The sequence below is a fragment of the Oncorhynchus nerka genome, linkage group LG17, assembly GCF_034236695.1.
Source record: "Oncorhynchus nerka isolate Pitt River linkage group LG17, Oner_Uvic_2.0, whole genome shotgun sequence".
NCBI classification, from domain to species: domain Eukaryota; kingdom Metazoa; phylum Chordata; class Actinopteri; order Salmoniformes; family Salmonidae; genus Oncorhynchus; species Oncorhynchus nerka.
Window position 1 is genome coordinate 44,435,642 of NC_088412.1, and position 16,051 is coordinate 44,451,692.

A 16,051-nucleotide genomic window follows, 5' to 3' on the forward strand; every position below is an offset into this window, starting at 1 on the left:
GAATTACCTCTTCATCGTACCTCTCACAGTTGTCTTCTGCAGTCTTTCGCAGTGCAAAGTTTGCACAACTTGGAGAGGATATAGCACCGAAAAGATGTACCGTCATTCTGTACTCCTCCAATCTTTTGTTAGTATCACCATCCGGCCACCATAGGAATCGCAGGAAGTCTAAGTAATCTTCATGGACACGTACTTGATGGAACATTCCTTCGATGTCTGCCATCATGGCAATGTGCTCTTGCCGAAATCTTAGCAAGACTCCTATAAGCGTGTTTGCCAGGTCAGGGCCTTGAAGGAGTTCACTGTTAAGAGATATACCTTTATAGGATGATGAACAGTCAAACACTACTCGTATCGTTCCTTTGCGCTTATGGTGAACGCCATGGTGTGGTATGTACCATACCTTGCCTTTCTCTCTGAGGAGCTGTTCTTGTGGTACCTTCTCGGCGTAACCTTTTGTTATCATCTCTTCCATGAAGCCTTTGTACTCTGCAGCGTAACGTTTGTCCTTCTTGAACTTCCTGATAATATTTAGAGCCCGCTGCTTTGCCATGTCACGATTGTTTGGCAGGACTACATCTGTTTTGCGAAAGGGCAACGGTAAGTAGTAGTGATGGTCTTTGAGGGTTATGGAGCTTGATACGATCTCCATAAACCTACGATCCTCAGCTGACATCTCACTTTTCTCTTCATACCCTCTCTCAGGGAAGTCATGGTTGTACTGATTTACAAGAAGAACCCCCAGGTCGGCAATTGAGATACGATTGGCCATCACCGTAGGATGCCCAGATTCTTCTGCCATGGTACAATTGTTAAGAGGACCATTCATCACCCACCCAAAGAGGGTTTTCACTGCATACGGTCCGTTGCCTTGACTATTTATGATTTTCCAGGGTTCCATTGCCTTTGGAGCATTTACGCCAATCAGGAGTTCGACGTCGGCGTCAATTTCCTTCAACTGAACTTCTTTCAGGTATGGCCACCTTTTGAGATCTTTCTGAGTGGGAATATTCTCTCTTGTCACTGGGATCTTATTTTGGGTGTAGACCTTTGGTAATGCAAGAAATGTGTCACCTTCCACATTGCCAATCTCTAATCCAGATATCTCAAAGCTCTTGGTAGGACTCTCCTGCCCCATTGTGCGTAGCAGAATTTCAGTCTCACTGCCTTTAGCTTGCAACTGCCTCATGAGTCTCTCCGTACAAAATGTTGCTGAGCTACCAGAATCGAGAAATGCATAGGTTAACGTAGACTTGCTTCCATTTGCCATCTTTACTTGTACTGGCACAATCGCAAGTGCACAATCTGTACCGGCCCCGGTATCTTCACCAGCTTCCAGTGAAACAAGAGCACTGCTGACAGTCTCCTCCCGCTTTACTACTACACCCTTCGTATCTGCCTTTAGAGATCTAAATCTCTCTCTTCCTTCAATGTGCAGGATAGTGGGGTGCCTTCTTTGACATTTCTGACAGGTCATCCTTCTTTTACATTCTTTGCTTAAGTGTCCTCTCATCAAACAGCCAAAACAAAGGCCTTTTGATCTCAGAAACTCAACCTTGGCTTCGTGTGGCTGTGCCTTCACCTGTTGGCAGTCGACCAAGAAATGCTCACCAGTGCAAAATACACATGAGATACTGGGAGCATCAGAAGGGTAGGCGCCTGGTTTCTTGATTTTGAATGTTTGTTCTTTTAGAGGTTTTTCCGAGTTACAATCTGCCACTACATCTACTGCAGTGGCAAAGCTGCTTCCCCTACTCTTGGACTTGAACTGCTGTTTAAAGTCAGCTTCTGTTTTGGTTTTAAAAAAACTTTTGTTGGACAGGGGATCTTGGATATCTCCGTACAACGGATCCTGCAGTATTTTGGCCTGTTTTTCCATGAACGTCACAAGGTCACTGAACTGGGCCTTCAGGTGGCTTCTCTCTAAAATATCACATGCCGTAGACCTCCATTTTTCCCTTAGTTTGTAGGGAAGTTTTGACATGATCAGCTTTATGTTGGAGGGAAGATTAAGCTCTTCCATGTTCTGTAGGTCTTGCATAGCGTTACTGAAACCTCTTAGATTGAGTGCATAGCCACCCAGTCACTTTCCATCATCCGGTTTGATGTTTATCCAGTTCCAAGCTTTTTCCATGTAAGCAGTGGTGACTTTGATTTCATTGCCAAAGTGTTCCTTTAACCACCTTTTAGCCTCTGCATAGCCTTTTCTGGCTTCCATATGCAGACAACTACGGACCAGATCCTTGGGCTGACCAGAGGTGTACTGTTCCAGGTAATAGAGCCTATCCTGGTGACTGCTTGTCTTATCTTCTATTCCATGCTCAAATGCACGCATAAATGGCCTAAAGTTTAGAGGATCACCGTCAAACATAGGTATCTCCCGAACAGGGAGTGTGGCCTGTTTGTGCTGTAGTACAAGGAGGTCAGCAATTTCATTCTGCCTTTGCATGACAGTAGAGAGGTTATCATGGCTGGTATTATGGCTGATACCCGCAGTGTGGATTCTGTGTTGATTGCTAGACCTTGATGTTGGCTGCTGAAGGGTGTGGTTAATGACTGTTTTCTGAATAGGTTTTGATGGCTTTGTGGTTGGTTGTTGTAAAACTCTTTGTAGTGGGGTCTTTGGAACTGCACCTAATGCAGCAAACTCAACAGGTGATGGTTCAGGTTCCTTATAGACCTCGGGTTCCTGGTTCTCATAATAAGAGTTCATTCCATCTTCTTGGCTTAGAAAATGGGCTGCCACAGAATGGGATTGAGAAGTTGACTCAACACTCTCCAGAACCTTCAGTTTGGCATTATATGCTGCTATGTCCGTTTCCAGTGCCATTTTTTCCATCCTAACATTCAGTTGAGCTTTCTCCAGTTCCAATGCATGCTTGTCCTGTAATGATGCTTGGCGAGATAGTTGAGCTGCTCGTTCTGCCTCAGCTTTTAGGCGTGCAGAGGACACTGAGGAAGCAGTTTTAGAAGACTTCGTTTTACTTGATGTTTTTGACACATTGGAAATGCTGTCGTGTGGTTCAATGAGCGTTTGTGGCTCAATTTCAGCTTTTTTCCATATTTCCACCTCTTTCAGGAAATGTTCATAAGTTCTCATTCTTGGTTGATAATAGTTAATGCTCTCCTGTTCGTGTTCCTCCTCTGTGACCAGCTCTAGCACAGAACTATGAGCATTCTTAAAGTCATTGAGAACAGCATGAAATGCTTCAAGACTCTCATCCACAGTTTCAATGTTTCCTCCATCAACAAAAAGGGCTTTTATTTCATTCAAGTTTGCCTCTCCGGGCTACATAGACTGAATTTAGATGCTCCTCTGCCCTCTCCAGTGGAGTCTTATTTGGGATTTCATCCTCCATCATTCACTTTTAGTTCACTCAATTTACAATGACACAGTTGTTGGTTTTTGATTGTTAAACGTAATGCCCCTTTAGACCTCCTTTAATGCTTTAAAACACAGTCCTCCATTTCAGCATATTGACCCATTTTGAATTGAACATGTGCAAGTTCGGCATTTTAGATGCGTTTTAAACATTTCATCCCATTATAAGTTGTCCCTTTAATGAAGTTTAAACACGCAGTATCTTTAGATCCTTAGATTGCATTCGTTGCGTTGATGCATTGCATTTCCACGTTAGGTCAAATATTAGACATAAGATTAGGCTACATTGTGCGTAGGATCTCAGTGTTTCCCAAACTTAAACTTTTTAATTGTTTTCACAGCGTGGTCTTTTGAATTCCATTCCCAAGTTTATCAAACATTCAACTTAAAAGCACATTTGCGCGTCCATAATATGCATGATCAAACGATCGCATTGAACAGGGCAGCTCATTCATTCGCAGTGGTTACTCACGGCAGGCGAATTCTAGGGGTTCAAATCCTTCCAAGCGAGCTGTCCTTACGATCCGAATGCAATTACAAATAGAACAATATCCAGCATGTGTCCGAACCGGAGATTTCCTTCCGATAGTAATCCATCACGGAGTTTTTTGACTTTATTGTAGTGGCTTCCTTTCGTCTTTACCATAGCCACTGCCCAAGCCTGAAGCGGGGTTGTTTGGTACGCATACAGTCCACACTCAAGGTTTCCAAACGGCCAAACATTCAATGACATCCAGGGATATGGTGCAACAAAAATGTTTATTCTTCTTATATCTAACAAATAAATGATTCTCCAATCAACTTAAAGCATAGAATACTTTATATGGAAAATACATATTATGACCTGTCTGTATGGTCAAAAAACTATACCGCTCCCGCATCTAGCAAGGACTCTTCCTCTCCCGAAGGCCCAACTTCCTGCCTTTATCCTAACACACTTACCACAATACAATGAATAGGCAAGAGGGGGGAGCCAAAAACTAAGTTACACTAACAACAAATGAATATATCTCAATCAGGTAAATATAAATCATAAAGGTACGTACCTAATATTTCATCATTTACATTAATATTTAATATATTTACACAAATATACATGGAGCTCCATATGTTCGGTCTTTTATACAAATATGTCCAAATCGGCTCTAACACACGTATTAACTATTTTCCACGGTAGCGCTACCCACTTCCCCCGGAGAATAGTTATGGTTTTTGTACCTAATTAATTGGTCATGGCACTTAATACCTTATATTAGTACCAATACTATAGCGTCTGCAAATGTATTACTGGAGAATACAGATTCCAATATTGCACCACAAAATTCAATGTTGTTGATAACATACGTTACCAAAATTATTCATCCTAATTTCCACATAATCTTTCATGGTTCCCCCTCCCCATAGGGCATAAACCAACCTCTCTCTGTATTGCTACTGCATGTAACTCAAACAGTGTCCGAATATCTTATTTTTTGATTAAAAAATTTACTCACTAGCTTCTAGAACTCTCATCTTCTAAAACGCACTAGTTGCTAGAACTCTTGTCTTCCCAAAACTCATTATGTTCTAGAACTCTCGTCTTACAAAAACTCACTGCAGCTGGGACGTTTGTCCCTTTTACAGATCTCGCAGGGGAATACCCCCACTAGGGACCTATCCTAATACGGAACCTACCCTACACTGTATTGTCACTCCTAGGTCTTGCAGAGGAAAACCTCCACTCTGAACCTATCCTTATGGATCCTACCCTAAACCTGATTTTTACCTGGATCTTGCAGAGGAAAACCTCCACCCAGGACCTATCCTTAAGGAACCTACCCTCCACCAGATATTTACAACCGGTTGTTACACAATGGGCCTACCGAATAAACTCAGGCTCTCTAGGTCCATATCCTATAATTGTTCAGCCTACGTTTTCTCATCTCCCCAAGATGTCAAAATGAGTGGATAACAGTTGTGGGAACTGTGCCTACGTTGTTTGTTGCCAGTTCCTGCTCCACTGATCTGGACTCTCTGGTTTGACTACAAATCATGGTGAACCCTGCTCTCAGCGCCAACTGTTAGGTTCTAATTCTTTACGTTAGCTGACATGGGCTAGTTGATCAGGACATTTCTGACAAATTATAAATAGCTCTCTAAGGTGTGCAAAGACGAATGTGCCTTGAGGAACTGATGATGCACTACTCAATTTCGAAATGTCAGCTTGTACATTCTACTATTACTACTTTAAAGAGTAAGTATAAAGCCAGACTGGGTTCCTTTAAAAAATAAATTGTAGGGTGCGCCCCCTCCTGCCCACCCCTTGCGCCCCCCACAGTTTGGGAACAACAGTACTAGAGGTCTTCACTTGTCCAAAAAGTTGGAACTGATATGCATGAAATAGAGAACGGTTCCGAGGACAACTAGATCTGTTCTGTATTGACCTGGTTGGATCCGGTCTTGGTCCAAACCGGATGAGGGAAGCACTAGAAAAGTCATTTTTTAAAGCTACTTTATTAAGCATAGTTGATAAAGCGCGAGAGGAGGGAGAGCGAGGTTGAGGTGCCGCTCTAGCAGGCGGGGGACGGGCCATATTGTGAGCGTGAGAAACAGACAAGCAGGAGGGAGGGAGACATAAGAGACAGCAACCAACCAACCAAGCCGACTTGCGCTTTAGTAGTCTAATAGCTGCCATAGCTAGGTTAACTTATCAAATATGATTACGTAGTATCGGTCTCGACTGCATAAAACTGAGACACTTGTCAAGCAAGCTGTTGGCTCTTGATAGTTGTAGCCTATCCTTCCCCTTTAACTTTTAATTCCGTAATTTTAATTCCATCTTCCATTGATTAGACATCTAACATTTGCCGCACACTGAGGCTCTATGACTGTAACCTATTGCCGCAATGATGACTTATGATTGGCCAGCACAACAAGCTACACACGCCACGTCCACTCGAGTGAAAAGCAAGAGCAGCGGCAAAAATGATGAATGAATTTCTCTCTACTGCAACAGTGGCGTTCGGATCTATATGGGCCCTTCCCAGACAATTCGGTTAAAATTACACATACCCGAGACCCTTGACAATCATATCATATGACATCCAACCCAAACCCCTGACATTATTTAGAATTATGGATCCGCACCCTCTCGGGTCTCGGACCGGATCTCGGGTATTTGGGTACAGGTGGATCCATGACGACATCTACTGTGTATATATGGAAACAGTTATAACATGACCATCACACACACACCCAATCAACACACACATCCGTTCCCTTACGCATTTCTACTATAACACCTTCTGTTATTAATTCTGCATTGTATTCCATAACATTCTCAGACCCAGATGAGTTTGCTGGTATCTACGAGCCACTGGACGTGAAGAGTAAGAAGATCCACGTAGTGGACAGTGGTCTGACCTATAACCTCCCGTACCCCCTCATCCTGCGCCCGCAGCGTGGCGTCGACCTCATCATCTCCTTCGACTTCTCAGCCCGCCCCAGTGACTCCAGTCCGCCCTTCAAGGTCAGTAAGATTGTGCTGGACAGTCCCACAATTTGGACCTTTGTCCTGAGTCCCGAAACCAATCATGTCCCACATTTTATCAACAAATTCAAACATCACTAATTGTTGTTTTGTTCCATATTTCAGTCAGACATTTCAACCTGTCTCTTCCAGTCACGTTGTGCTTATGAAAACATATATATCATAATGATGTGGTACTGCTGATGTTAAACACTTCTCCAATCGTTGTTGAGATCTGATATCGTGCGCAACGCATATGCCTATTGTCAATCAATCATATTTCTCAAATCTTTTCGGGTTAAATTCCAGCTAAAACTGTAAAGGACAGTTAGGCAGTCCCTCCAGGATTCTGCGATCGCGTAATTCAATGCAAAATCAACTAATCAGCGCATATTATGTGAGAGCTCGCAATTTTGAACAATTCCCGCACTTTTGGCGCATTAAAGGGTCCAATCAAAAGCGGGTTCGTAATTTTGACTAATTACTGCACTGTTACCGTGGAAAATGGCCCAATCCAACCACACGTCAATTAAGTTTTTTTCCCCCTGGCTTGTCAGCGTATTCACGTGCGAAGATGATGGGTGATTGTTGATGGCTGGTGCAATGAACAGAAATCAATCTCATTTGCAAACAAAAATAACAGCTAACAACCGTGCAAAACAATTTCAAAATTAATGTGAAAAAAACATCGCAAAATGTTTCGCAGAATTTCAGAAAAGCTGCCGCAAAATCAGGCATTTTTGTCCGCAGAAATCACAATCCTGGAGGGACTGGTTAGGCCTAACAACTTGTAAAAAGTGTACTTCTGATGAAGAGCTACAAATGTAAGTAAATAGACGTATTAAACTCAAACACAAGGTAATTTCATCAAACTTGAGGCTCTCCATGCTCATTAGTTTCTTATTCAACATATTTGCTGCTACTTCACTCAATCCTGTTTTAAGTCTCCCTTCTTAACTGTGTTACATTCCCTTTGCTCGCTCAGTGCAGCGGGAGCAGGTGTGGCCGGAGCATTGTGAAGTTAGATCAAAAGCTGAATCAATGTCTAGGAAGATCACATAATGAATAATTAGTACTCTACATAACAGAACCAAATATAATCACATGATATAACGTTACTGTTACACCAAAAACACCACCTAATTTGTTATGAGAGTTTAGGATGGTCAGCTGAATAGTAAAAAAAATAATAACAATGTGGCCAAAACTCAAAAGCAAAATGATACAGGAAGGCTATGTGCCTTGCAAAAGTATTCATCCCCCTTGGCATTTTCCCTATTTTGTACAACCTGTAATTTAAATGGATTTTTATTTGGATTTCATGTAATGGACGTACACAAAATGGTCCAAATTGGTGAGGTGAAATGAAAAATATAACATGTTTCCAAAAGTTGTGAAGTACAAATCAGGGTTGGGTTAAAAAATATATATCAAAAACTTTGAACATCCCACAGAGCACCATTAAATCCATTATAAAAAAAATTGAAAGGATATGGCACCACAACAAACCTGCCAAGAGAGGGCCGCCCACCAAAACTCACAGACCAGGCAAGGAGGGCATGAATCAGAGGCAACAAAGAGACTAAAGATAACCCTGAAGGAGCTGCAGAGCTCCACAGCGGAGATTGGAACATCTGTCCATAGGACCACTTTAAGCTGTACACTCCACAGAACTGGGCTTTATGGAAGAGTGGCCAGAAAAAAAGCCATTGCTTTAAGAAAAAAATAAGCAAACACATTTGGTGTTCGCCAAAAGGCATGTGGAAGAAGGTGCTCTGGTCAGATGTGACACAAATTTAGCTTTTTGGCCATCAAGGAAAACACTATATCTGGCACAAACCCAACACCTCTCATCACCCCGAGAACACTATCCATCTAGCATCATGCTGTGGGGATGTTTTTCATCGGTAGAGACTGGGAAACTGGTCAGAATTGAAGGAATGATGGATGGTGCTAAATACAGGGAAATTCTTGAGGGATACTTGTTTCAGTCTTCCAGAGATTTGAGACTGGGATGGAGGTTCACCTTCCAGCAGGACAATGACCCTAAGCATACTGCTAAAGCGACACTCGAGTGGTTTAAGGGGAAACATTTAAATGTCTTGGAATGGCCTAGTCAAAGCCCCGACCTCAATCCATTTGAGAATCTGTGGTATGACTTAAAGATTGCTGTATACCAGCGGAACCCATCCAACTTGAAGGACAAGTTTTGCCTTGAAGATGGGCAAAATCCCAGTGGCTAGATGTGCCAAGAGACCGACATACCCCAAGAGACTTGCAGCTGGAATTTCTGCAAAAGATGGCTCTACAAAGTATTAACTTTGGGGTGGGTGAATAGTTATGCACGCTCAAGTTCTCATTTTTTTTGTCTTGTTACTTGTTTGTTTCCAAATAAAAAATATTTTGCATCTTCAAAGTGGTAGGCATGTTGTGTAAATCAAATGGTACAAACCCCCCAAAAACTATTTGAATTCCAGGTTGTAAGGCAACAAAATAGGAAAAATGCCAAGGAGGGTGAATACTTTCACAAGCCACTGTAGTTTAACATCATCGGTTCTAATTTTGTAATTTTGTTAGAGGATCTAAATGCATATTCCCAAGAAACTGATTGAGATCAAATGGTTGGCATGCAGATGCAGTTTATGTAATATTATTCACGATTGTCAGTGATGATGGCCTATTTTGAAATTAGGTATGCCTAACTTGGTGTTTGTATACGTTTCTTTAGACGATAAGTGTGGTCATAGGCAGTACATTGCAAATGGAGGATGCATTTGTAATATATTAGGTATTTTAAATGTGGTCACCCTTCAGGTTAGATCATTGTACTGCCAAGCTCTGCCTGCCAGTACTTTGCTTTAAAATGTTTATTTCATTTTATCATTGAAGATTATTTTGTGTGATGATTAAGTAGTTATGAGTTAGGATAAAAGTTACAATCATTTTACTATTCCGTAGTAATCGAGATGTGAACCTTTTGACTTGTCTTTGGTATATAGGAGCTGCTGCTGGCTGAGAAGTGGGCCCGGATGAACAAGCTGCCATTCCCTAAGATCGACCCCAAGGTGTTTGACCGCGAGGGCCTGAAAGAGTGCTACATCTTCAAGCCAATAAAGGGGGAACGGAACTGCCCCACTGTCATCCATTTTGTCCTGGTCAACATCAACTTCAGGATGTTCAAAGCCCCTGGTAAGTACTGTATATGCACAGTGTATGCCATATGTATGTCTGTACATGTTGTTTGTGTACATGTGAAATATGTGAGCCCTGTTTGAAAGTGATTTCCTCTTCTATTAAGCTATGTTTAGCTATAATTAATGTTATTTTAGTGACTGGTCTCTCCTATCTTGGTTTTGGTTCCTAGATCAATTCCAGTGTATTCCGATCAAGTCTGGTCTGTTCCGATGTATCCCATACATAATAGTAGGCCCCTTACTGACTGTTTATCCATAGGGAATATGCCCCTATGGAAGTTGAGGGTTTATAGTGGAGAACTGGGCCATGTGTGGGATTGGTATTTTACAAGTTGCCTAGTGGGGTGACTTATGAACCCATAAGGAGCAGATCTGTGACCAGGTGCTATGGGGGGAATCTCTCACTATGCTGGGAGAGCAGTGTGTGTAAACATCATCAGCCATAAGAACACATATACACGTATACACTGGCCTGGCCTCTGCGCTGCCTCACACACTGAATTATAGTGTTTAGGGCCTCATGACGAGGGCCACTTACATGTTGTCATACACTGATATACGTATGTCTGTGTAGGAGAGAGAGTAGGTTATATCACTGGTCTGTTAATCCCCTGTATAGTCAAAGACAAGTGTACCCTCATTTAGGATGCCTTAAGCTAAAGTGTCCCTTAAGCTACATTCCTAGGGTGCCTTGAGCTACATGCCTTAAGCTAAGGTGTACAATCCCCGTTGAATATGGCCAGTATCATGAATGAAATTGTTGCCTGCAGAGCTGGTAAGGCTGTTTTCATGTTATCCAGAGGTAAACAAATCATTGGCCAGAGCGTCAAGTGTGCGCTCTGAACGCTCAGAGAGTGAAACGAGATGGGTACAGCTAAAGCTTAAGAGGGTGTGAACGATACTGAATGGGTGTAAACAAAGAAGAGCTCTACACTAGATACCAAAAAATTCAAAGGCCATTTTCGCTAAAGTGAGTTTACAAGTTTATCAACTTTCAAAGCAGAATGACTTTCCCATTGTTACTCAAAAATGCAGTGTATAATATACCATTTTGTAGCTCTGAGTCTCTACTTGTATTCCATGTCAAAAACATGATTTCAAATTTTGCTACAGAAGACCGAATCCAGGTGGTGAGGCACAGATGACTAACCATCACGTAACTTCGCCATTGTTAAAATGGATTGACAGTGCGTAATCCACTGGAGTTGGGGCTGAAACAACCGTAGTTCTGAATTAGTCATATGATATAGGCTATTATTAGCTGTATATGACCATTTATTAGTTAGTCATAGTCACTATCATCCTGAAATAAATATCATCCCTTTGCTGTGTGTTTGAAGGAGTGCCTCGTGAAACAGAACAGGAGAAGAAGATGGCTGACTTTGACATCTTTGATGACCCCGAGACACCGTACTCCACGTTTAACTTCCAGTACTCAAACCAGGCCTTCACACAACTCCACGACCTCATGGAGTTCAATACGCTCAACAACATCGAGGTATGTTCAGCCTTCAACAACATCGCCTACTGTACATCCGTCTCTAATATGTTAGGTCAGACAGTTTTTGAAACAATTAAGGGCTCTTTAAAGAGCCAGGAATATGTTGATGTGGAGCCATACTAGTTTTGTCTGTGATTGGTGCGTTATCGTGAAGTGCTTTTAACATCAAGGTCAAATTGATTCTTAAGCACTTTGTGTGGGTGTGTAAAAAGATCCCACGAATCAAAAAGTCAGTTCAGTCGGTCAGAACTAAAATGCCAGTGACTGAAGTCATTTTCCAATATGACATTAGTACTCTGTGGTAGATGGGAATGTGCATCCTGACTCCTGTTCAAACCACCCTCCACATAGTGGTGAGTTCGGTTAGCTAGAACTAATGTCTGTAAAAACAATATTTCAACAACGTAAATGTCAGTTCAGCCAGCCAGATTTAATGTATGTTAAACATTCCAGCAACATCAACGTTTGCTTAGTTATCCATCACTAATTATGGGTCCCCTGGACATCAAACACCTGTGTGTAGGCATATGCTGATTGTTTTTTTTTAATCTAACCTATAACCACATTTGAATTCATTATGATTGCTTGTTCACGGTCAATTGACTAACCACATGTGTAGGTTAATACAGTGTTTAACCCATTCCACATCCTCCATCCACCTCTCTAGGTGATAAAAGAGGCAATTAAGGAGAGCATTATGTACAGGAAGGAGAATCCCTCACGCTGCTCTGTGTCCCTCTCACTCAACGAGATCCAGAACAAAATGTTCCTGAAGCGGGAGAAAGCCCGGAAGTGAGAGCCGGAATGCTGGCAGAAGCAACGTCAAGCTATCAGACAAGACTTTGCGAAATGACATACAGAACCAGTCAAAAGTTATTTCTACATTTTTTAAACTAAATAACACATGGAATCATGTAGCAACCAATAAAAACTGTTAAACAAATGAAGATATATCTAAGATTCTTCAAAGTAGCCACCCTTTGCCTTGATGACAGCTTGGCAGACATGCTCTCGACATAAAGTATTTATTTCAAGTTAAAGTGTACTGTTTTTATTTTTTTATTTGACCTTTATTTAACCAGGTAGGCTAGTTGAGAACAAGTTCTCATTTGCAACTGCGACCTGGCCAAGATAAAGCATAGCAGTGTGAACAGACAACAGAGTTACACATGGAGTAAACAATTAACAAGTCAATAACACAGTAGAAAAAAAAGAGTCTATATACATTGTGTGCAAAAGGCATGAGGAGGTAGGCGAATAATTACAATTTTGCAGATTAACACTGGAGTGATAAATGATCAGATGGTCATGTACAGGTAGAGATATTGGTGTGCAAAAGAGCAGAAAAGTAAATAAATATAAACAGTATGGGGATGAGGTAGGTACAATTTGGTGGGCTATTTACCGATAGACTATGTACAGCAGCAGCGATCGGTTAGCTGCTCAGATAGCAGATGTTTAAAGTTGGTGAGGGAGATAAAAGTCTCCAACTTAAGCGATTTTTGCAATTAGTTCCAGTCACAGGCAGCGGAGAACTGGAACGAAAGGCGGCCAAATGAGGTGTTGGCTTTAGGGATGATCAGTGAGATACACCTGCTGGAGCGCGTGTTACGGGTGGGTGTTGCCATCGTGACCAGTGAACTGAGATAAGGCTGAGATTTACCTAGCATGGACTTGTAGATGACCTGGAGCCAGTGGGTCTGGCGACGAATATGTAGCGAGGGCCAGCCGACTAGAGCATACAGGTCGCAGTGGTGGGTGGTATAAGGTGCTTTAGTACCAAAACGGATGGCACTGTGATAAACTGCATCCAGTTTGCTGAGTAGAGTATTGGAAGCTATTTTGTAGATGACATCGCAGAAGTCGAGGATCGGTAGGATAGTCAGTTTTACTAGGGTAAGTTTGGCGGCGTGAGTGAAGGAGGCTTTGTTGCGGAATAGAAAGCCGACTCTAGATTTGATTTTAGATTGGAGATGTTTGATATGAGTCTGGAAGGAGAGTTTACAGTCTAGCCAAACACCTAGGTACTTATAGATGTCCACATATTCTAGGTCGGAACCATCCAGGGTGGTGATGCTAGTCGGGCGTGCGGGTGCAGGCAGCGAACGGTTGAAAAGCATGCATTTGGTTTTACTTGCATTTAAGAGCAGTTGGAGGCCACGGAAGGAGTGTTGTATGGCATTGAAGCTCGTTTGGAGGTTAGATAGCACAGTGTCCAAGGACGGCCGGAAGTATACAGAATGGTGTCGTCTGCGTAGAGGTGGATCAGGGAATCGCCCGCAGCAACATCATTGACATATACAGAGAAAAGAGTCGGCCCGAGAATTGAACCCTGTGGCACCCCCATAGAGACTGCCAGAGGACCGGACAGCATGCCCTCCGATTTGACCCACTGAACTCTGTCTGCAAAGTAGTTGGTGAACCAGGCAAGGCAGTCATCAGAAAAACCGAGGCTACTGAGTCTGCCGATAAGAATATGGAAATATCGAAAGCCTTGGCAAGGTCGATGAAGACGGCTGCACAGTACTGTCTTTTATCGATGGTGGTTATGATATCGTTTAGTACCTTGAGCGTGGCTGAGGTGCACCCGTGACCGGCTCGGAAACCAGATTGCACAGCGGAGAAGGTACGGTGGGATTCGAGATGGTCAGTGACCTGTTTGTTGACTTGGCCTTCGAAGACCTTAGATAGGCAGGGCAGGATGGATATAGGTCTGTAACAGTTTGAAGAGGGGGATGACTGTGGCAGCTTTCCAATCCTTGGGGATCTCAGACGATATGAAAGAGAGGTTGAACAGGCTGGTAATAGGGGTTGCGACAATGGCAGCGGATAGTTTCAGAAATAGAGGGTCCAGATTGTCAAGCCCAGCTGGTTTGTACGGGTCCAGGTTTTGCAGCTCTTTCAGAACATCTGCTATCTGGATTTGGGTAAAGGAGAACCTGGAGGGGCTTGGGCGAGTAGTTGCGGGGTGGGTGGGGGGGGGTCTGGCGGGCGGGCGGAGCTGTTGGCCGAGGTTGGAGTAGCCAGGAGGAAGGCATGGCCAGCCGTTGAGAAATGCTTGTTGAAGTTTTTGATAATCATGGATTTATCGGTGGTGACCTTGTTACCTAGCCTCAGTGCAGTGGGCAGCTGGGAGGAGGTGCTCTTGTTCTCCATGGACTTTACAGTGTCCCAGAACTTTTTGGAGTTAGAGCTACAGGATGCAGGGAGCAGCGGTAGATGGGACAGGGAAGCTAGACTGGCGAGTATCCAGGCTAAAACAAAACTGTCTGGCTGTGCAGAAGGTAAAAGCCGCTAGCAGTGGCTAACAATGACTAAATAGCTTGTAGCTGGTTAGCTTCTGGAGGTTCTTGAATGTGTTCTAAAAATTACAAATAATAGCGATCCCATATCATATTGGGTGAGGCAGGTTACCGGAAGGTATAATCGAATAAAAAATCGAAAAGAGATTGAAAATAAATATGGGTCCAGTGAGTGGTTGGGCTGGCTGGGGACACGGCTATTCAGACAGTTAGCAGGCCTGTGCTAACAAGCTAGCAGTTAGTAGGCCGGGGCTAAACAAGCTAGCAGTTAGCAGACCGGGGCTAAACAAGCTAGCAGTTAGTAGACCGGGGCAGGCTAGCAGTTAGCAGGCCGAATTAGCGAGCAAGCAGATAGCAAGGGCTAGAAAGTTAGCCTTTGGGGGACGTCACGATGGGGTTAAGTCTGTTTATGCCTCTTCATGTGGTGACATCAATAGAGCGGTCGTGGGTCCGGATATTGTAGCCCAGGAGTATGCTTCGGTGGTAGCACAGGAGCTCTGGCCGGGCTAGCTTCAAGCTAAGTGGATGGAAACGCTAGCCAGGAGTAGTCATCCGGGGTTGCGGTTAACTAGTTAGCTAGTTGTGAAGATCCAGATGAAAATGTTCAGTTTTCGGTGGGAATCCGGGGATAAAAATAATAGGTCCGTTATGCTCTGGTTAGAGTCGCATTGTTCGAACTGGCGAGAGCTTTCCGAGCTAAAGGTTAGCCGATGACCGCTAGCAATGGTTTGCTGACTGATAGCTGGCTAGCTTCAGTTGAGGGGTTCCGGATCCGAAGTAAATATATATACTTTAGGGGGAAAAAAGCAGATCCACGCTACATTGTATGAGGCGGGTTGCAGGAGAGTATTTAGATGTTGAGGTTTAGTAAAATGTTTTAAAAGTTATGCAAAGAAAAATATGTAACAAAATGATATATACAAGGGACACGACAGGACAAGACGTCTGACTGCTACGCCATCTTGGATAATTATTAGCTAACGTTAGCTGGCTGGCCCGTTGACTAACGTTACGTCATGCATTGGGATTCATAGTTTACCTTAACTCTTGTCTTAGTGTGCCAGAGTGCAGAATAACTGATTCATTTTTATGCTCAACACCCGTTGAATATGTCTGGTGTAAGTTAAAGTCGGCAACAAAGCGTAATTCAATTGTTGCAAGCAG

At 43.0% G+C, this 16,051-nt stretch overlaps 1 protein-coding gene across 4 annotated transcripts in view; it reads left to right on the forward strand.

Annotated features, from left to right (window-relative positions):
• Positions 1-12,619, forward strand: part of LOC115145305 (cytosolic phospholipase A2-like) — a 60,204-nt gene extending 47,585 nt beyond the window's left edge. For all 4 annotated transcript variants that reach the window (XM_029686776.2, XM_029686775.2, XM_029686774.2 and 1 more), the window contains 4 exons: positions 6,706-6,890; positions 9,890-10,079; positions 11,425-11,582; positions 12,253-12,619. In XM_029686776.2, coding sequence (XP_029542636.2) covers positions 6,706-6,890; positions 9,890-10,079; positions 11,425-11,582; positions 12,253-12,381 — 662 coding nt within the window. In that variant the 3' untranslated portion in view covers positions 12,382-12,619. The remainder of the gene's footprint in view (positions 1-6,705; positions 6,891-9,889; positions 10,080-11,424; positions 11,583-12,252) is intronic.
• Positions 12,620-16,051: the final 3,432 nt, after the last annotated feature.